The sequence below is a fragment of the Wolffia australiana genome, chromosome 11 (genome assembly GCF_029677425.1).
Source record: "Wolffia australiana isolate 7733 chromosome 11, ASM2967742v1".
NCBI lineage: Eukaryota > Viridiplantae > Streptophyta > Magnoliopsida > Alismatales > Araceae > Wolffia > Wolffia australiana.
The window spans coordinates 3,357,061-3,380,197 of record NC_135845.1 but is presented as its reverse complement, the minus strand read 5'-3'; the positions used below and the strand labels follow the sequence as shown (position 1 = coordinate 3,380,197).

At 41.5% G+C, this 23,137-nt stretch overlaps 1 protein-coding gene and 1 long non-coding RNA gene across 2 annotated transcripts; one reads left to right on the top strand and one right to left on the bottom strand.

Moving 5' to 3' along the window:
• Positions 1-15,330: 15,330 nt before the first annotated feature.
• Positions 15,331-18,215, bottom strand: LOC144709134 (putative L-type lectin-domain containing receptor kinase S.5). The gene is made up of 2 exons (XM_078582559.1): positions 16,909-18,215; positions 15,331-16,522 (listed from the first exon to the last, which is right to left on the bottom strand). Exons 1-2 carry the CDS (start codon positions 18,155-18,157, stop codon positions 15,699-15,701), a joined length of 2,073 nt encoding a protein of 690 aa, XP_078438685.1. The 5' UTR covers positions 18,158-18,215; the 3' UTR covers positions 15,331-15,698.
• A 2,604-nt stretch (positions 18,216-20,819) lies between these two features.
• LOC144709639 (uncharacterized) lies at positions 20,820-22,116 on the top strand. Its single transcript, XR_013583074.1, has 3 exons — positions 20,820-21,171; positions 21,244-21,308; positions 21,922-22,116. It is a non-coding gene; the product is annotated as an uncharacterized LOC144709639 (long non-coding RNA).
• The last annotated feature ends 1,021 nt before the right edge of the window (positions 22,117-23,137 follow it).

Genomic DNA, 23,137 nt, shown 5'->3' with positions numbered 1-23,137 from the left:
AGGTTTCAAGGTTTTTATAAAACATTTTCACTTAGTAGAAATGGGGGAAAGCCATGAATGAAATTCACCTAGTCCAGAATTGTTCAAGGGGCTCTCCCTTCTTCTGCCTTCTCCCCAAAGCTCCATTCCATACCCAATGAAATGGAGATGATGTAAAGATGACAACGGATGTTGAATGAAGCTCGTCATCATGGAAGAGATTCACTGTGCCAATGATTGCAGGAATACTTCTAGACGCTGGACACATGAGCAGCTACACATGACTAGTTCAAGGATCCAAGAAATCATAAATGCAACTTCATGCTCTAGGATATACAAAGGTGTGTGTCAACTCACAAATCCAACTTATATGGCATCAGTTAGCATGTATGTATAGTTTCTCATCCACTCAAACCTTATAAGACGATATAGGGTATAATCAACTATTAGTCCTCCTTGTTAAATTCTTGATGAATTTGAACTAAAAATATTAAGAATTTCATGACTATGGACTCATAGGTAATAGTCAAAGTAGAATGGCATATGCAAAAAATATCTTTGGGAGGCCCACTTCACAATGGAAGAAGGAATAATTCATGGGCATTCAAACATCAAAGATTGGCTCAAGATAGAGAAGGGAAAAATTAAAGTGATCAAGAGTTGATGGAGGACCATCCAGTAGATCAAGTTCAGACTCGTCAACAGCCATGTCGCAGAGCTCACGTCGACGCGAAGAACCCAAATTTCCGATATCAGGTTTGACGACAACTTCTTATCCTCATTATTTTCTGCATCATCATTTTATTTCGTGCATGTGTCATTTCCTTTGACTATAGGGAGGGCCCCCATTGCATGTGTACGAGCCTCCCCAAGGATTGTCATTTGGTTTTGTTTGTGTTTTTTTGGTTTAATCCTTTAGGGGAGAGCCCATGTTTGGCTTCTCTCCTAAAGGGGCCCACTAGGGCAACCACAACCCCCCTTTTACTATACAAGGAGGAGGGGGGTTAATGCTAATCTTTGAAGATTTTGGTGAAGAAAACCTCACGTGTTACACCATAGAGTCTTCGCCCTCTCCTTCCCTAGAGGAAGTAATTTCCGTCTACAGATCACCCTTTAGTGGGGAAGAGCTCGATCACTGCTGTGGTCAAGCTTCCCTGATGTTGCTGGTGAGCCGCACTTGTCGAGGAAGGAGTCTCAAATAATCATCATGAGCTTTCAGATTGGTGACAATCTGCTCAAATCCCATATGATCAATATTGAGGTTGATGCTAATTATGAAAGATGAGTATTCTAGAGGTAATCCTCTCAGAAAGGTGTATATCTTTGAGGGCTCATTGACAGGATAACCAGCCATTTCTAATGCTTTAACAATGGATTTAAACTGCTTAATGTAATCATCAACTGACATTGTACCTTTGGCAATGTTTGCAAATTGTCGACTGAGCTCCATAATTCTGGATTGATTTCTTCCTGCAAAGGTATTTTCTAGCACCTCCCATACCTCCCTTGCAGATTTGACTTTGGCGACGCATGGCAGAGTCTGTTATGAGATGGTTGATTGAATGAAACCAAGAATCTGCTGGTCAATCATCCATCAGCTTTTGAATTCAGGATTGTACACTGAATTTCCATTCTGATCTGAAATAGAGACAAGAGATGGTACAGTACCATCAATGAATTTATTTAATCCATATCTGCTAAGAAGTAGGCGGAAAATGCTCCTCCAAATCTGGTAATTGTTGGAGTCAAGCTTGATTGAGACTGTAAGCCCTGGAGGAATGACAATTGGCCCTGGTCCGAGGACGGTTGTGCCCAAGTGGCTTGCAAACTGAGGGATGGCAATCGTGGAAGCTCTGTTCATTTCTCCCATGCTTGAATCGCCTTACTCTGATACCATGTTGAGAATCTTGAATCTTGGAAAAGGATTGAGGTATAAAGGAGTAGAACGAGAGAGAGAGAGAGAGAGAGAGAGAGAGAGAGAGAGAGAGAGAGAGAGAGAGAGAGAGAGAGAGAGAGAGAGAGAGAGAGAGAGAGAGAGAGAGGATGGAAGAAATTAAAGAGAAGAAGATAGATGACATCAGACGTAGTGGAAGATCGTTGTATTTCCCTCAAGAATTAAAGGTTACATTAGGTTGGTTTTTATAGTACGTTTAAAATGATAAAAATAGTAAATTGCCATTATTGAAGATATATCCATTGTAACGTTTTACAACGAATATATTTCATTTAAACACACATCTAATCTAAGCCGTTATAACTAAATGGATGCACCGATCACAACAGTTGATCGGTGTTGTGAACCCATCCTTATAATGTTTAAATGGATTAGATCTGAGCCGTGCACCGATCACGACCGTTGATTGGTGCTGTGGACCCATTATAATCCTAGCCGTTATAATCCTATATAGTATTTAATCCTAGCCGTATAGATTAAATCATATTCTATGTTTGAGCCTCTAACATCTAAGCCTCTAACAAGTATAGCATATGTATTAATTTTACTATCTAATCTTGGTTAGATCCTAGCTGGAGGTCGCCAAGTTTGAGACTCCTTCCTCAACAGCACTGTCCAAGCTACTCCCGACGCCGGTAACCTCCCCAACGCCCACAGCATCGTTGGCGACCTGTTTCACCGCCGGCTGTCTCAGTGTGTTGTCCAGAACTCCAGTCGTCGGTAGTGCTCCTCGGTGCCATCTTGCGTCTCCTTTCCATCAAACTTCAACGGCACTCGCCATCTGCCAAAACACCAACGACAGCCTCGACCCCGGGACGCCATGTGCACCCCCAGCCGTTGGTGCAATCGTAGCCTACAAGCTCCCTATATCTTTGGTTCGCGCGACCTCCCTATGGTCGGTTGTGCCTTTCACGAGTCCTTCAGGATGCCCCACGATCGTTCAACACCAGTCTCGGCACATCTCCGAGCTTCCCTACAACCTCTGTAAAATGACTGCTTGGTCCGACGGTTCTACGACTTACACTGTAGATTCCCTCCCCCCTTATCTCTTGCAACACATGTCCCTAGGGTCCATAGTGTCCAAACCATGTCATCCCACTGTCAGGTTGTGTCTCCCGCGATGGCGTTGAATGGTCAACGGCCTTTGAATGTGCGGTCCACGGCACCGGTTGTGTTGATTGCAATCCCCACCGAGCCACCCGCGGCCATGCAAGCATTCACAGCACCCTGCCCACGCTCGATTGCAAACACCTTTCTTTAAGGATCCTCACGTTCGCAAGCCACGCAAGGGGCCGAGGCCACTGATCCATTTGGCACTGAAGCTGGTCGACAACACGCCCTCCTCAGATTGCGCCCGGACACCTCCTCGCCTCAATACGTCAACATTCTGCAACTGTCACAATCCACCTCAAGCGCTTGAGCCGAGTCCATAGGTCATAGTCTCTGCCCCTCTTTTTTACAGTATTATTACATCCCTCAGTGCCATCCTCGACTATTTTGCTGCCTCGAGTTTATACGTGTTATAGGACTAGGCACCTCACTCATATCAGGCACTTTTCCTTCGTTGGTGTCTGATCTGCATCGTTCACGGCGACGGATGTGGACGCTCACAGACGGTGATCGTCCCCCACTCTGCCGGCCTTCGAGCTGATCACTCGCGTCATTGGGAGCTTGTCCATTGCTGAGACCCTTCGTGTGGTGTGATTATTTGTCTACGTTGCATCAAGCATTCTTGCTCGTTCCATGTGGTGTGACACGAGCCGTTCGATCCCGGCCCCCTCATGTCACATCAAGAGTCAACCTTTATCCACCAAGATCAAGCTACTTTGAGGCTTTATTGACTGCACAGGCTTCTAGAGAAGATTCATTACAAACATTCTTAAATTCCCCAAACCCCCTACTAACTTACTTTGAAATTATTGTGTTTTTTTATTTTTCATGATAATTCAAGGTAATTTTTTCCAAATTATGGAAGCTCTAATTCATGCACTATTGTGAAGACTTCTAAAACCATTACGAATTAATGTGGGATGCATCTGATTTTGCACAAGGATCAGTTTCAGATCAAAGGGTGGGTGAGAAGCCCATTAGCATACACTATACTTGCTAGACTTTATATGGTTCAGCGTTTGTACATTATAGCTATTCAACTACAGAAAAACGAATAGAAACTTGTTGTTTGTACTTTAGAAAAATATTTTATTCTCTATTATGTAGTAAAATATTTATTTATTTCTATCATTTTGCTTTAAAATGTTTATTTTTTGAGAAAAAGGTTCAGCATTGGCTTATAAGCTCTATTTTAGTATTATAGAAATTTAATCTATAAATTAAAGGTAGACATGGGAGTATGAATACTTTCGGTGATCAGTTGTCTAGATTATATGTTGACTCACCCTCTTATTCTTATTTTTTTCCAATGGAACAGATTTTAACTTCTGGTCCAATAACAAATTATTGGAATGGTGATGACAGAAATGGTTTTTCAAATAAATAAGTTATTATTTAGGAAGAACCTAAATTACTTCATTTGAACCAGCTAGCTATTCAAATAGTGTTGGTCATGTTTAGTGCAATATCTGATGAGATTGGTTGTCAAAAGAATGTGGAGAAGAGGACAAGTAGATGTGCAGGATCTAATGAACATGAATGACATTTTTACATCATTGGAAAGACAAGGTTGAATCACTCTTGAGAGAGTTTGAGGTTCTCGCCATGGATGATGAAGAACTTGTACTAGACTTTGTCTGGAAGGGTTCTTGAATAGTCATTCAAATGATGAGCTTATGAGAGAAACTACATGACGCTGATGTGGTTTCGAAACTTCTTTGCTCAGTTTCTGCTAAGTTCAAATCTCTTGCATTCTCAATGAGAAATTTCAAGACATCAATGGCCTCACACTTGATAAAGTCATAGCATCTTTAAAATACTTGACGACAACATGACAGATTCTCAAATAAAAGGAGAGGAAAAGCTATTCTAGACAAGTCTGTTTGGAAGCCCAAGAAAAATGAAGATAGCTCAAGAGGGATAGGAATATGCTGAGCAAGAGAAAGAGGTAACCAAAAAAGCCTGTGGTACTAGTAAAAATGACAAGGATAAAGAAGAAGAAGATGAAAAACATTGGAACAAAATACAAGATACAGTGGTTCAATTGTGATATTTTTGATGATTATGCTCATGAATGTTGAAATGAAATAAAATGATAATAACGGCAATAACATCATGACAGCACAATGTATTGACGAGGATGATAGCAAAAGTGTACTTATTATGGCTGAAGATGATAACAATAAGGATATTCTTCTCCAAGTGTCTCCAAGACCGAGCTGGAGAATGGTTTGGGGTATCTTGAATCAGGTGAAAGAAGTGACATGATGGGAAGAATATGCCACTTCTATTGGAATCATGAAACCTATGTTAGCAATGTCAAACTTTTAGAAATGGCTCAAGTATTTTCAATAAGAGAAGAGTGAGATTATTTTCAAACTCCAAAATGCCAATCTAATATCACTCACTAATATTTTCTACTCCCAAAAATTGGAAGGTAACATAACAAGTCTCGGACAAGTGGATGTGAAAGGATAACAGGTGTTGTTAGAGTATGTCTATCTAATTATCCATGACGGACATTTAATAGTTTTTTTCGGGAGAATATAATCAGTGTAAGAATTTACTTCATAAGGCTTGACGTGGTTCATATTTTCCCTTAGAAAAGAAGAGACGATATGGAATTGGCATAAGCGGCAAGGGAACGTTAAAGTTTAGTCATGAAAATTCTCTCTACTAAGGAAATTCTATATATAAGGGTCAAACGCTTGCCAAAGCAAGAGACCACGAAGGAGATATGACAATTTTGTATGAATTCCAAGTAACATTGACTATCATACCTGCCATGATTTTCATATAGAACCTCAAGTTCGTTTACAGAGCTACTGCATACATATTTGTGTGGACCTATTGAACCAATCACTCTAGGATCTAGCAAATACTTTATTCTTGTAGTTGATGATTATTTTCAGATGATGTGGACGGTGATCCTAAAGCAGAATTCAGGATCATTTGGCCATTCAAGAAGTTCAACGCTTTTGTCAAACCTTAGAAGGCTGAGAAGATTGTTTTTTTCAAAATTGATCAAGGACATGAGTTCTATACGGATTGTGGACATGATGGTTTGGTGTATCCCTTTCACTACTATCTTTTTTTTAGTGAATATGGGCTAGTCAGGTGCCTCTTGATGCCTTGATACCTGTATAAAATAGCCGATGTATACGGACCAACCTACAGCATGGCGTAGCAGCAAGCCTCAACTGCATAACTTCTGAATTTTGGGTCAATTCTCCTTGTGGGGACCCTTGGTGGGAGCTTGAAGAAGGTTGTTTGGAAAAGATTGAGTAATTTCTATATGCTTGAAGGCATCAAGAGGCACCTGACTAACCCATACTCACCTCAACATAATGGAATAGTTAAAAGGATATTCTTCTTGGAATGAAGGTTGGTTCGAATGAAATGACTGATTTCTATACACATAAAGGCATCAAGAGGGCCCTTAATATCCCCTATTCACCTCAACTGAATGGAGTGGTGAAAAGGAGAAATCAAATCATCATGGACACGTTGGGAAGCATGCATTAGTGCGAAGGGTTTTCAAACCAGGTTTGAGAAATCAAATAGCGGCTAGATCCCCCCACAAAGAGTATTGTTGGACGATTTAATATGAAGCATGTCTTGGCAACAAGCCTCGACTTAATCACTTCTAGATTTTGGGTCAATTCTTATTGTAAAGACTCTTGAGTAAGCTTGAAAAAAGATAGAAGAACAAAGCAAACATATGCTCTTTATTTAGGATTAAATTTGAAGCAAAGGTTATAGATAGTATGACCCCACTTCTGGAAGCATTCATCTATCCAAACTTGTATCCTTTAGGAGAATATTCAATCGAACGGGGATGATTGAAACAACTAAGAAATTTTAAGAATTTTTAGTTTACCAATTTTTTTTTATTCCAGAGTCAAACATCTGAATAGACAAGAAAATTAATCTTCAGCCCAAGAAGTGGAAGGTAAAGGAGATCAAGTTCAGAGGACCGAATGCCAAAAATCATCTATGGAGGAGAGTGGACAAAGAAGGTGACAGATATTATGTGGCCATCAAGCCAAATCACACAACCATGTTTATTTAAGTTCATTAAATTAAATATTACGTTCATTATAAATCCAGAGTGATGTTTATAATGACATCCATAAATACATGCAATAACCTAGTGAATTATGATGAGATCATAATACAATGATCACTAGTCTTTAAACATGTATTCTAACGATCCCTATTCGGTGGGTAGTCAAGATCGACATCGAATTATCTAGATAGAATAGCAATAATTGATCCTACTAACACGATAAGTATAGCCGATCTTGTGGCTATTAGTGTGACGACACTAAGGACAGATAGTGGGTGCTCTTTGGAGAAAGAATTCACTGAATTGATCCGAAGAATCCCTGAATGGTATTATACGTAAACATCAATCAGGTTGATTCATGTCACGGTTGTATAAGTGATCCACTGACCTGAGACAGCAAGGACATCTCGTGGATTGATGACAACGTATTGACTATGACTTACAAGCCTGTAATCATGGGATTCAAACAAGTCATAGCTCATATGTAATAAAAATGTCACAAAGGTGATTGAGTAGTCAATACATGATCATTCTCCCTCCGTATAAGAGGAGATTGGCTCAAGGAAGTTGATGCAGCAAATATTTTGCCAATGTAGTGAGATATTGGAGAAGGCACTCTCCAATGATCCCCATTACACATCTGTACTGCTCGAATGACGGATTAGGATTTGACGATCAACCATACCCTAAGTTATTCGAGAGTCTCACGTAGGTGATGGAGTATATATATACGGTAGCCGATGAGAGTAAAGGTTCCATCAGAGAGAAGTTGTAGCTTGGCACGCCACGGGCTGGAAACTTGACCTGTTGATTGGGTTATATCAATCCTTGATTTATAATCTATATGTTAATAGAGTTAATTAATAAGGAGGCCAATAATTGTTATTAGGCCACTAAAGTTATTAACTAGAATGATACATGGGCCTAGAGGGTCACACGCATTAGATCATAGGGGCATTGGTGAATATATTTTACTTACTGATTTTTTGAGAAAAATGTGAGTGAAATATAAATAGGGAAAAGGGTACTCATTTCAAGCACCCAGGCAGGCTAGAATTGAGAACCCCCCTTTCTCCACTTTGATCTCTTCTCCACTCAACCAGGGAGAGTGTCTTCATGGTGAGAGAAGCATAAAGATTTTCAAGGAAAGTTGAAGAAGAAGAGGTGGAGATCCAAGAGCAACGTAATCATGTGGATACTTCTAGAGGCTGGGCATGTGAACGGCTTTAGAATGATCTTAGCATGAGCAGGTCAAGGGTGGAACAAGCTCCCCATAAGGTACATGTGATGTATTGTTTTAAAGATCGATTGAGAATCGATTAAACACTTTCATATCCATTGAAAAACTTATTTTCATGGTAGAACCAAGGCATAGAACCCGACATAAGCTACAAAGTCTTGGGCTAAAGTTATGCAGTAACTCGCCAAGTTGAAAATGGTGGGGGTATGTGTCAACTATCAACAGAATAAACTAATACTTCCAAGGAAGTCAATGAGAATGAAGTTTGCATAGAGAAGGGCGAAGAGCACAAAAAGAAAGAGAAGAATGGGACTTAGAAGTTAGCCAGACCTCGAACAAATTGCAAGCCCATTAGGCTCAAATGGATCATTAAGGTAAAGACCAATCCCTAAAGAGATATTCCTAAGAGGCATAAGGCAAGGCTGGTGGACAAAAGTTATTATCAGAAGTGTGGTGTTGAATTTATTTGCACCCATAAATAGACTCGAATCTATTGGTATCACTTTGGATATATCAGCTGATCACAGATGGCTTGTACATCAGTTGGACATGAAATCAGCACGCTTTAATGGATATATTGAAGAGATAATCCATGAGAAGCAGCTGGATGGGTATGATAAAAAAATTTTTAGGGTGATTTATAAGCTGAGTAAGGTATTTTATAGTCTACGCGAGCGCCTACAACATGATACTCAAAATTGGAGAGAGGTTTGATTTCCATCAGAAGCGTTAGATTACGAGGCTGAGTACATTGCCTTAACAGACAGATCATGACCGGGTATTTCCTTGACCAGACTCATCCAACTACAGGTCAAGATACAATTCAAGCCGGTGAAGATTTTGGTTCACAGCATGTCAGCAATCAAATAATCCAAGAATAAAGTCTCTCACAACCGATCAAAGCACATCGATGTAATATATCACTATGTTAGGACATGCATGGAGGAGAAAATGATAATCTTAGAGCATATTGCATCAGAGGAACAAACTGTGGATATTCTCACCAAATCACTTGGGAGAGTGAAGTTTGGTAAGTGAAGTCATCAAATTGATGTCATTAACATTGGAAATCAGCTCCAAGCTTGATGAGATAATTGTTAGAAACAACCTTGGACAATAACCATAAATCACAGCTTTCCTCTGAGAATTTTTCTTCCTTAATTGTTCCTTTTCAATGATCATGTCTTTGCTATTTGTAAACCACACCTCTTTTATCAATGTTTCCCCTTCATATAACGGGTCACTTCCACAATATTTACATCTCTTTCTCAATAGAAGATCTGTTCTCTTCTCCATATCATCTTATTTCATTCTCTTGTGTAGAGGTTTCTACGAGAGAGAGAGGGAGAGAAGGAGAGCATAATAAAGAGAGGGAGAGACTGAAAGAGAGAGAAACCTCAAGAGCTACACCAGAGAGATAGACAGACGTAGAGAGAGAAAAAGAGAGACACCAAGAGAGAGAAACCTTATTAGTTGTCTCACCTATTATGAGCCCGATACTATTCCTCCACTTGATTCAATTTAATCGTACACACAGCAAGCCTTCTAAATAGCTATTCACACCAAGCTTCTTGTCTTCATCAAGGAAAGCCATGTTAGGACTAAATAGACCTCTGGCATTAATATCAAATGTTTGGAGACAGTGAATGATAACGTACATGTATGAAACTATTGAGAATACTTGTCAAACAACAAAGTTGGAAGCTGTACCACCACCACCACCGCCTGAACCGGAGTGTCGCACACCATAACGTGTCATGATTACCCATCATGATTAATCACTGCAAGATTTTATTTGAATCTCTTAATAACATTTTATGTTGAAGGAACATCCATTCCTATAAATACTCATGTACATTCTCTGCTAAGGGTGTGGAAGAACATTTGGTTTTACTATTTCCTTGTCGAACCTTTCTTCACCATCATCGTTAGTTTTTCAACATGGTAGCAGAGCAAGCTCTGTCGGGTTCTAAAGGATCCACTGATGAAGGAATCATTCAACGACAACAGCGACGCACGCGAACGCTTGAAAGAGCCACGCATGTCCCTCCAGTTGGAATCAAGCTTACACACAACAACTATCCTCTATGGATGCGCTGTGTGAGAGCCACTGTGAGAGCTCAATGGCTAGGTAAACATCTCACCCATGAACGACCTATTTATGCTCCAATGTTCACAGATCTGGAGAACCCATGGTGGAAAAGGGACATGGCACTAATGCCCATTATGATGTCATCTATGAGCGATGAAGTTCTCCCAATCATAAGTAGTATGACCACCCTAGACGCATGGAAAACTCTCAATTTCGAGTTATCCTCCAGCTCAGAATCACGAGTCATGGAGCTAACTAATAAACTGCACAACATCCAACAAGGTAAGCGAACCATTGATGAGTTTTTTCAAGAAATACGCAGTGTTAGCCACGCACTTGGTGCAGTCAGTGAAATGGTCCATGAACATACTTTGAAGTTTATTCTCCGTCTGGGGCTTGGCCAAAATACCAAGCTTTTCGAACCAGTGTGAACACCCACACGAGTCTTCTCTCCTTTGATGCCATTGTGGCTATGTTACGATCAGAAGAAAATATGCTAATGTTTGGTAGTGTAGCACAAAGTGAAGAGGAACCTCCTCCAGAAGCAAATCAAGCTCATACAGATCAACAATCCACCAGAGGACGTGGAAACCACGGACATGGGAATCGTGGGAGTGGCTCCGCTCAATCAACAAGAACAGTCCCTTGATGTCAAATTTTTGGGAAAATTGGACATCGAGCCGACGTATGTTACGATAGATTTGGCCCACGCACTCCACGCAATGCCTCACCCTCACCAAATGGCTGGGCACCCCAGAATCAAATTCAAGCATACTACTTCACACCTGGACCACCATCAACACTGTCTACAAGCATGCAGATGCACTGGTATCGAGACAATGGAGCAACTCATCATGTGATGTCGGATGTCGTCTAAGACGTCGTCCAGTCAGCACCGAGTATGATGGCTCAGTACTGATAAGAGATGGTGGTATCAAATGTTGATGGTGTCGTCGTCCGACGGGTAACCCTAACAGGTCGATGCAACTACGATGACAAAATGAGTGCCCTACGTTTTGTACGTGCAGGCTTCGACTCGAGGAAGATGCCGAGCTCCAAGCTTGGATGGGGTCGTCGGGTGACGGTGACGGTGGCCTCTCAAACCTCATCAGAGTGACAAAGGCGTCTACGGCTGAACGGAATCTATCCGTAGGGCTGGCACGTAACGGACGGTCTCGTCTGTACCGGTAAGACACTCAAAGTCGTTCGTAGTTTTCCTCTCAATACCTCTCTCTCCTACCTAGCGCAAGCATGGTGGAGTCAAGACAAAAATATACTGCAAAAGGTAAGTAAACGAGCGACGCGAGAGGATAGCATACCTCATCAGCGTGGCTCGCGGTGCAGAGTTTTGTCGACAGTTAGCAGCAGTCAAAGCAGGTGGAGCGGAGAGGCGCGGGAGAGCGTACGGTGTCTCGACGAGCAAGGATGATGCTTGAGCTCTATGTAAAGGGTCGGAGGAGAGGAGTTGGGAAATGACCATGGTGGTGACGCGGCTCGAGCGACTCCGCTAAGCTTGTCGTGACTTACGTATGTTAGTCACACCAGTAGCCGATGGTGATTTTGGGCGTCACGAGCTGGTGCGTGTGGGGGAGCGGAATCATTGCCTCAACAATGCAGTCAGGTGGGAGCTCTCGGTCACAACGCCACGTCCAATGCAGGTCCTGGTCAATTGAAGCCTCCGCCCAAGGCTCCGGTTGGTTTCACGGCTGAGGCGATCCCTGATCTCGTCCAGCTGGCTTCAAATTCAGTGCAATCTCTGGTAAATCAAACACACAACCGATCGCATCCAACCCGGCAAGTTATTGGTCACGGTGAGTCCCCGGTCGAGAGAACCCGCCGTAGATTATTTCCCGGGCGGTGGAGTCCACGATCTGCGCAGGTCTCTAATTGAATGAATCCCTCTCAGATCAATTCAAACCTGGCAACTTATCGACCCAGGTGAGTCCCGATCAAGAGAATTTGCGATTGATGTCTCACGTCGATAAATTTCAGTTTCAGGGCGGTCGGCAGAAAATCCCGGCGATGGCAGAACCACGCGTTGCTTCGAAGTCCTGGGCAGCACAAAACCGGGATCCTTCCCTCCCGACATCTTCCGTGAACTCCTCTCTCCCCCCTTTCTGTTGATTTCTCTCGTTGGAGGGGAGGTCAGACCAAGACGTTAAAAAAAAACTCACTAATTCCTGGTCTAAGGGGCTAGGCGTCCCCCTCTTTCCTTATAACGAGGATGCGCCCCCCCCCCCCCCCCCTGAATGGGTCAACAAAGATCCATTAGGGGCTCTTATAGAATGGGCCCCCATTAGACATAGAAAGGGTGGAGGGAAGTTAAACTAAAACAAGGGAAGGGGAGAAGGAAGGTCCCTTTCTATGACGATGAAAATGCGGGCACGATACGTTTTGCGATGAGACAAAAATGGGATGATATATACGAACAAGACACAAAACACGACAAATGAAACGATGAAAATAAGATAGGATATTCGAGCATTATCACCTGATCTTTGACAACGGTAACGAGTGGTGTGGACAACCTCATTGACGATTCTTGATGGCGTGCGCCATCATCATGTCACGTAGATCCACAAGTTCTAAATCACGCTAAACCTTTCCAAGGCTCAGAAACGCTATACATTGGCAATAGATCTCATGCCCGCATGTTCATCAACAAAACGGTGTTGATGCCCGCATGCCCGCATGTTCATCAAGTCTCATGCCCGCATGTTCATCAACAAAATGGTGTTGTTGAACGCAAGCATCATCGTATCATTAAAACTGTGCTTTCCTGAATGCATCATGCAGGTGTGCCCAACGGTTTTGGGATGAGGCAGCAACTATAGCTGTGTATCTGATCAATTGTCTTCCGATGGCGCAGCTGAAATTTAAGTCCCCATTTGAGGTACTCCAACATCATTCTCCAAATTACACTACCATTAAAAAATTTGGTTGTTTATGTTACCCAAATCTAAGGCCGCACGCTGTCTTGAAACTGAGCTCTCGGTCCGAGCGATGTGTCTTCCTTGGTTACAGCTCTCAGCACCTTGGTTATCGTTGTTTAATTCTCCGTACAAATAAAATAGTTATCTCCAGAGATGTATTCTTTGATGAAAATGTATATCCCTTCCTGCTCAAAGACAGAAATACAGATGTGTTTTTTGTACGAAATTAAAAACAGATGGCTCCTTTGATCGGTGCAAGGCTCGACTAGTAGCTCAAGGGTTTAGTCAAACTCCAGGTATAGATTATCATGAAACTTTTAGTCCTATTCTTAAAATGACTTCTCTTTGCACTCTCCTTTCTCTTTCTGCAAGCAATAAATGGTATATTCATCAACTTGATATATGAAATGCTTTCCTTCACGGCGATCTATCGGAAATCATTTATATGTGTCAACCACCAGGCTTTGTTTCCTCTCATCACGCTAATTATGTTTGTCGACTAAGAAAATCAATATATGGTTTAGAACAGGCACCGCGTGTCTGGTTTCAAAAATTAAGTCAATTCTTCACTAGTAATAATTTTACAAGGTCACGCATTGATCCCTCGTTATTTTATAAATTTAAAAATAAAATACCACAATATATTGTTGTTTATGTTGATCATATATTAATCTCAAGTCCTGGTGCAGATAGTATTTCTCACAGTATATCAGAGTTAAGCCAACTGTTTGCTGTTCCAGATCTTGGACCAGCCACAAGTTTTCTCGGCATTCAACTTTAATGCAATCAGGCCGGTCTCTCTCTCTTAGGAATCATATGCCATCAAGGTTCTTAAATTGGCCAAAGTGACTGAGTGCAAGCCAGTCCCTACTCATTGCTCAGATACAAATTCCCATCAAAGGGAAAGAAAAAGTTGTTCTAATCACAACAGTACTCTTTATCATAAAATTGTTGGCAGTTTGCAGTATTTAACGCTCACTCATCCTGATATTTCATTTGCTGTCAATAAAGCATGCCAGTGATCGCATGACCCTCAACCATGTCATTGGAAACAGCTTAAACATCTTCGTTATCTAAAAGGACTTTCAAATTTTCGTTACAATTTTAGTAACTCACCATATACGCTTCACATCTTCACTGATGCAGAATGGGCTGCAGATCCTTTAGATCGTAAGTCCACCAGTGGTTAATTAATTTATCTTGGTCATAATCTTATTAGCTGGGCCTCCAAGAAACAGACAATTGTAGCTCGCTCTAACACAGAATCAGAATAGAAGGTTACAATCTCTTTTTAAAGAACTACAAATTAAGTTACTTTCCCCTTCTGTACTATGGTGTGACAATATCGGTGCCACCTATTTAAGTAAAAATACTGTTTTTCACGCCCGCACTAAACAAATTGAAATTGACTATCATTTTGTTTGAGATAATATCTCCCGAGGATTAATGCAAGTCTTCTACATCTCAACACGTGATCAACTTTCTGATCTTCTAACCTAGCCACTTCCTCGAGCTCGGTTCTGTCTCCTGCGTTCCAGACTCAACATTCAGTCAGGCATAAGTTTGCGGGGGGCTGTTGAGATACGCGTCAGACAACCAAGTCAGAAGCTGTACCACCGCCTCCGCCGCCTGAACCAAAGCGTCGCACACCATAACGTGTCATCATTACCCATCATGATTAATCACCGTCGGATTTCATTTGAATCTCTTAAGAACATTTTATGTTGAAGGAACATCCGTTCCTATAAATACTCATGTACATTCTCCGCTAATGGTGTGGATGAACATTTGGTTTTACTATTTCCCTGTCGACTCTTTCTTTCACCATCATCGTTAGTTTTTCAACAGAAACTAATTATGGTCCTTCAATGAAACATGAATGAGTATAAATGAATAACGATATTAGGCATTAGATGAAACTTCGTTGGGGAGAAAACCCAAGTACAAGCTATAAGCACCTGTAAAACTCATTTGTGACTCCATATAAATAACGAGGAACATTACATAAAATCATTTAAGTTAGGTGCATACTTTTGTTTCATGTATATCACCAACCTAATAGGCGGATGAGAGACGTAGAGAAGGAACGATACAGGTGTTACATGTTGAAGTTAATGCCCCAAAAAAGAACTCAAACGAAAGGGCAAATGCACTCAAACCATGTGCATATTCTTGAAATATTCGAAAAAGTATACCTGGAAATTCGTTCTGTAGAATCTAGGCCTATAAAAGCAAGACAACAATCAAGATCGTATAGCAGTGGCACCTTCCCCTTCATCAGAGGCTTCATCAGAGTAGTCGGGAAAGCATTTACAGTCTTCTCACCTCGCAGAGACGTCGCGAAACTCCGAATGCCCGCTGTACACATATAACAAGGGGTTAGAGCTGCTCTTCGTAATTGAGCTGCTAGGCATGATCGTGGCGTTATCTTGGTTCAACTCCTCGAATGCCGACGGCCACACAAAAGCCGGCTTCACGGTAGGAACTTCTGGCAGCGGCCCAGTCCCAGAGATAATCTGCACCACGGCTTGAATATTGGGCCGATCTTTTGGGGTCGGATGGCTACAAGCGAGACCCAATAGCAGCAGCCTCGCCGCTTCCTCTTTCTCGTACTCCTCCTCCAGCCTTGGGTCAACAGCGTCGAGAATTCTCCCCTGTGGGTAAAGACTCCAGACCCAGTCTACTAGTGACTTGAAGCGGCCGATGTCACATCGTGCGTGTCTCCCACAGACAACTTCTAGCACAACCGCGCCGAAGCCGAAGATATCAGACTCGCGGGTGGCTTTCCCCGTGTGCAAACACTCTGGTGCAAGGTAGCCAATGGTGCCCGGGACCCCGTCGACATGGATATCAGCATAGCTTGTTCTCTCGTTGTCTATCGCTCGGGCAAGGCCGAAATCGCCAAGCCGCGCGTTGAAGTTCTCGTCGAGTAGCACGTTGCTCGCCTTCAGATCCCTGTGAACCACTCTCTGGTTGTACTCGTAGTGGAGATAATGAAGGGCGGAGGCTAAGTCTGCGAGGATACCCCGTCGCTTGTGCCATTTAAGGTGCTGCCCAGGTAGCTCGTTGAAGAGGTGTCTGTCTAAGCTTCCGTTCAGCATGAATTCGTAAACCAGGAGCAAATCCCCGTTCTTATGGCACCAGCCTGAATAGTTTAAACTGAAGAGGTAAGTGTACTTGTAAATAGGCCATAGAAAATCTACCAGAAAGATTCAACATAATCAGAATTGCTCAGTCTCACTAATCCAATTAACAATAAGATTACTGTTCGTGGTGATAACCCCAGATAAACAAAGATAAACAGTGAGAAAGGAACCCAATAAAGATTACGCGACCATATAATCATATATTCTTGCCCACCTTCCCTCCCTCTCTCCCTCTTCCTCTCGTCTCCCTCTCTATCTCTCTCTCTCTCCCATCACAAACCCATTAAAAACAAGTAATAATACAAAAAGAGAAGACGAGTAGGTAGTTCTTCTATTTAGTAAAATAATAGTTTTCTGCGGATTAGCATTAGAGAGCATATCTCACCGATGAGGCCAACGAGGTTCTTGTGCCGGAGCTGGTTGATGATGGTGAGCTCGGCGAGGAAGTCTCCCTGCATCGTCTCCCGCGAAAAAGACTTCACCGCCACGCAACTGTTCTCGTGGGGGATTATTCCCTTGTAGACCACGCCATAGCCGCCCCTCCCGAGAACATTTTTTTCGTTGAAATTTCCCGTAGCCTTCTTCAGAACTCTGTACTGGAACTCTCGCGGCGTCCCCGGCAGCCATTTGAGAGTAAGTTCAAGCCCCTCGTCCCTCTTCTCCCTTTTCCGCTTAGACAAGAGACCTGTGACCGCTACGGCGACAAGAAGCACCGTAAGAACAGGGACGCCGAGTTTCAGAAACCAGATTAAAGCAACTTGGGTCGTCTTCAGGGGGAGAATCTCTATCGTTAAATTCCAGTATAGGATGCAATTGAGCTGGTACTTTTCTCCCGTGGAGCCTGAGAAACCAAAGTAAGAACTCTCGGCAAGATAAGCGCTGAGATCGACAGCGGCGCCAAGAACAGGCGCCGTCGGCTTGGGTCTTCCCTTCTCAGTTAGATACACATTTATTTGGCGGAGTTGCCCGTCGTAGTCCACCCAACACCAGTACTTAATCCCATCTTTTTGCAAGGGAGCAAGAGTTATGTTGAATTTGGAGAGAGAAGTTGTGGCAACAGAGCGAATCCCGTTAATGTTGAGGCCAACGTGGTTATCGTCGGGGTCGAAGGACTGCTGAAGCGTGTCGAACTCCACGGCGATGAACTTGTTCGCGGGGTCGCCGTCAGTTGAACTGTTCGTCAGGCCTAAGTACTGACCGTAGCTGTTTTCGGGAATCGTCTCGCTGCTGGGGACGATGATGAAGGCCAGGCCTTCGCCGGGGGTCTTGTTACTCACTGGGTAGATGTTGAATTCAAAAAAGGAGTTGAAGGATATAACCTTCCTGTTCGATTGGTTGGTACTGCCCTCCCAGATCTTGAAGGGTTTGTCGTAGATAACGCGGCCGGAGTTGTTCAGGAGGTAGGACTCCTCGTTCATGGTGTCTCTTGTGATTTGGAGGGCGTCTTTGTCGATCTGGGCGTCTCCGCGGAATTTGAGTTTGGTTTCGGGGCTGCTGTTGAAGGGGCTACCGAAGGGGAAAGTCTCGACGTGGGTGCCATTCGTTGCATCGGTGGGGTACATGAGAAACGGAAGAGGAAGGAGAATATACAGAAGGATAGCGGCGCTGCTGCCCTTGAATATCCTCGCCATCATGTAAAGGGCTGGAGAAGAGAAAGGATATCTGCAACTAAGCGGGCAGGCATTCTTGCTTGGTCTTTGGTATTTTTAGTTTGCTTGAGTGCAGGTGCTGAGATGCTTCCTAATTAATATTATTTTATGAATTGAATTCATCATACATAATATAAAATGCTTCCCAATTAATATTATTTTATGAATTGAATTCATCATACATAATATAAAATGCTAAGTATGCCACCGAGTTTTTTTGAGACAGACTAGCCAAGGTTCTTCGTTCCAAACGGCAGTTCAAGGCCATAGAGTCCCCGTTTGCAAATGATCTCCTCCTGTCAAAACTCGATTGCTGCAAGCTCGTGACAGAAAATGAATTGCGAGGATCCGGTATAAAAGATCTACATTCCCAACGAGTAAAGTTATTACAGATTATAACTCATGATATCATAGCTCTGATGTGGAAAAGTGCTGTCACGCAACTCGTAGGCTGAACAAGTGCGAGAGACGTAAAGATCGCGATTAGGATAAATTTGAGTAGTATTAGATTTTTCTGAATCCATTACAGAAAAGGTCAGGGAATTATTACATTTACTAATGTCTCTTTTGTTAATTTCAAAGCCTGGACTGGTCAAACCTTATCCTCTACCAGCTTATTTCTCATATATGTATTAAGCGGTCGAAATATGCGTAATGCAAAGATATTTAGGATCGTTTCCGGGTAGATGAAATGGTTAATCTTACTAGCAAAAAAAAAAGGTTTTACTTATTCGTAATGTCGCAAATGACCGAATTTCGATCGCTTTGAGCGTCTGAAGTCAAATCTCCCTGCCCCTCTAGTTTTTGTTTTATGTCTGAATTCTGCCTTCTTCCAGCCATCTCTATCTCTTTCTCAAAGGATAAGTCCCGAATTCCGTCGGCTTTATTTATAACCCTGGGTACTTTTCTCACAAGCCTTCCGCGGGGAAAGGAACCGCTGAAGTGAGAGTGATGTTACGAGACAATAGGCTGTAATATTATTCTTGCCTTCTCCGTTTGGGATTCCACTAAGAGCGAACATCCCATTAACAATCGAGAGCAGCAAAGTTTTATTTCGAAAGAATGAAAAATTTTCGCAGTCAAACTCGTTTCCGAAACGGGAAAATATAAAATTAAATTATTGTGGACGTCTTCCATCGGAATAAACGAGAACATGTCAAAGGGGAATCATAAAGGATGGGCCGAAGAGAGAGAGCGATAGAGAGAGACAGACTGACAGACAGGCAGACAGACGGAGATAGAGAGGAAACTCGGATAGTTGACTAACAGGAAGGTTTCTTTAGGTTGTTATCTTCCGGCCTAAAACCAATCTCCGTCTGAAAGGTTTTTAAATGAAGAGCCATTACATACGCCACTAAAATTCAAGAGAATGGTCCACGGGCTACATTAGCAGTTATTTTGGCCGAAATATTAATTCTGATTATTTCAATTTAGTCGTACTTATGTGTCTTTGTCCCTATTTATGTCAAATGCGCGTTACGGATGTGAAGCAACAATGGTAACCACTGGTGTCGTCAACATCGATTGATTGCATATTATTTAGTTTTAGAATAAAGACCACTCACGGGAAACAGATATCATAATGATTACGGAACAATAAGGAAAGATTTGCATTAAGTCTGGTTTAACTTTCGGGGGATTCGCGTTGAATTATGTAGTAGATGATACGGTCAGGAGTTGTATAATTTAGGAAATTTTTTTCCGTGAATTTTAAATTTAAGGTGTGGACGCCCATCAAAGCAAATGATCGAGGAATCATGACGAGATCGTCGCAGCTCAAACTGGCCCGTCAGTTGGATGGAGATAAGAGGAAAATCGCCGCTTAAGCTCTATAAATAGAATGTGTAATCACTTGCAAATTGTACTCCTTCCAGTGATTCTGAAAGTGTGTGTAGCAGTTCTTTCCAATTACCCCTTTTCCATTCTCATGAATTTTCTCAACTCCTGGTCAGTCCTCGACGTATGTCTTTCGCGACGATTAATGCGCGCGATTCAGTATCTATTATAGGACTCGATTGAATACAAGATTTGCGTATCTTGTTGTTTTATCGTCAAGTGTAGTAACTACGTTGCCATCATCATCGTCTGTTGTTTATAATTCAACCTTATCTTCTTCGTGCCATTCCCGTTCAAGCGCAGAAATTGAACAGAGCACTCACTTTCTTTCTATGCAAGTAATATGTGAGTTTTTAATGATTTGATAACTTTACCAATTATCGAGGGTAATTGGAGGTCAGACAAGGTAGGAATGACACTTCATCTATGAGGGTGAGAGAGAGATTATTTTTGGCATAGCTTGAAGCTTTGTCCAAGTTCCGTCTAATTATTAGTCGGCTACTACCTTTAAAAGAGGTTTTACCGCCCGGAGTTAGAATATTGCAAATATTCATTAGGAAGTTATCGACAAGCCTAAAAGTAATATTCCAGTCATGGTGGTGTTTAAGAACAGCACCCTGTAAAAGAGTAAAAGTGACGCCTTTCCGAAACATTTGCTATCTGCTATAGGTTTTTACACACTTGGTTAGCTCTTGAATATTAATAATAAGTGTCAGAAAACAACATAAGGTATTATGACTAAAAAAGAACGGTCTGTGAAGCCGAGTCCCCCTTATATTAACGAAGTTTTTTTCGGTAGGCTCCATTTTTATCAACACAATGATTTATTTATTTATTTATTAGACTTAAAACATAAAACGATCGGCTTCAAGGATAGGTAATTGTAGCTGCCAGTAGTCTTCCTCGGGGAGAAGATGGAGAGTACATGGTAGCTTTTCTATGAATTCATAGGATAGAACTTACACAGGCGAGAATGCCGGGCAGGAAGCACTCTTATCGGGTTAATTCTTTCGATTCATCACAATTATTTTAATAATCTTTGTTTATCCCTTGGTCAAGTCCACTGAAACCGAAGAGATGCTTTCAATCTCAAGGGGATTTCAAAACAGGGAAGTACTGTTTCCTTCTTGTGCTTGCCATCCGCCATTTATTTGTATTTATGTGTAAGCTACACAGATCTTGCGCCAATTTTTTATGTCTTTGTTCCATTCGATTAAACTCTACATGACTTCCAGGTGCCCGCCGCGCTTCCGTTCTCTCGTGATTTTTTTTCCTTGGCGAGCAAAGTCAGCCCTAGGAGGTACCTTGCCCTAGCATCCTACTGAACCGCTGACGCCTTATTTTATTTTTTTATTTTCAAAGAAAATATCATATCTTGATCTTCCCTGTTGTCCAAGTCATTGCTATTTTCTTTATTCTGCACTTTACTCTGAGTCTTTCACCCATATTAGCGAAATCCGGCATCATCAGCCACCTAGGTTTCGATTAAGAGATAAAAAAAGAGGAAGCAGGTTCGATGTCTAATGTTTGCATTATGCATTGCAAGGAATCTTTGACTGGTTTTATTTCTCGAGTGGAAACATCCATAGGTGTTATTGTACGTCACAAATATCATTTCATTTTGTAATAATAAACGTTATTAATATATTTATTGCTTAGATTCTACATAGACGTAGAGGCAGAATCCATTTTGATAAATGATATGCTTAATTGGAATTCACGAAAGAGAGTTATGTTTCTTGCTAACATATAAAGAGGGGCCGTTTGATGACACGTTAAGTTGGACTCTGCTGGGCATGGAATTAGCAAACGATTGCGTAATTTAGTGCTTGCTCAAAAGACGCATCTTCAGAGCTTCAAGAGTTCACCTTCAAATAGTGATAGATTCAGATGTGTTTTAATTAATTTTTCAGATACTAGTAAGTCCCTGATCATCGGCGGAAGGTCGCAGTTCAGGCAGCTGGTTAAAGAGCCACTTGCCCTGCATCTTTTCGATGAGTCCATCCATTGTATCAATTCTATTCGTTTGTTCTTATCTAATACATTATTGTCTTCGGAGAGCTCTTTTTGTTTCTTCTGCCCTATCTTCTACGAAATTTGTGGGGCTACAAGCGGATATTTTTTGAATATAAATATTTGTATTATTAATTAATGTCGTGTCCTTCTTTATGGCTATACATCCCTGGCTGAAGCCTTATCCAGTTTTTCCAGGCTTCGCCAAAAGACATTCTTACAACAAAGAGGCATACAGTCCCATCAAACATAAAAAAACGAAAAATATTTATCCATTATTACGGTGGTGTTCTTCTTATTGAGGAGTCGGCAACTCGTAAACCAACTAGACACCCCATTAGCAAACTGTGCTGACTAATAGAATTTGTCATTAAGAGTAGCGAGTAGTAAAAGAACATGTTCCCAGAGTCCTTAAGGGAACTAGTGGCCAGGATTCAACATAAGTTCAAATAAAGATATGATTAAATATCGAAGGCCAGTATCAAATCATCTACAGAAAAACACGTAGTCCGCCAGGATTCATCTAAATGTGGCTGTTATAATACATTCTAAATAGTAATATTAGAACACGGAAACCTTCTGTTATGAACATCTTTATATTGTATTATAAATAAGAACCTTAAGATGAAAATTTTAAACCCAATTTTATGGTTAATAATGTGTATATCTAATTTGGGAGCTGTTTATCTAGTGGTTTTAAATAATTAGATATTTACGAGTTATATTCAATGACAAGATGAAAGGTAAATTTCTGTGCATGTATTTTTTTTTACCGTTCTCAGTTTTGGAACATTTAACTCATTAATTCATCTATTTCAATAATTTTTATTATTCATTATCTTTTGGACTTCATCAATGCACATTTTCTTCCCGCACTAGATAAAATACTATTTACAGATGCATAAATACCTTTTGGACGACCTTGCACTTACTGAAGGAGGAAAAACCACATGTTATTAAAATATTATCAATAAAATTCCTTATTGATGGTTTAATTTAATCATCAAAGGCATAAACAATATTTCAACAATGAGTTGGCATCATATCAAGGGACGTTTCTAATTAAAATGATAATCTTATCGAGTTTTGTGTGTTAATACTAGTGTTGTTGGCGTG

What these genes read in the sequence shown, in the direction of transcription:
- LOC144709134 (XM_078582559.1), bottom strand. Translation starts at nt 18,157, where the DNA reads ATGATGGCGAGGATATTCAAGGGCAGCAGCGCCGCTATCCTTCTGTAT. An exon ending in GAACCTCGTTGGCCTCATCG is followed by an intron (nt 16,523 to 16,908) that starts GTGAGATATGCT and finishes TAAACTATTCAG; the next exon opens with GCTGGTGCCATAAGAACGGG.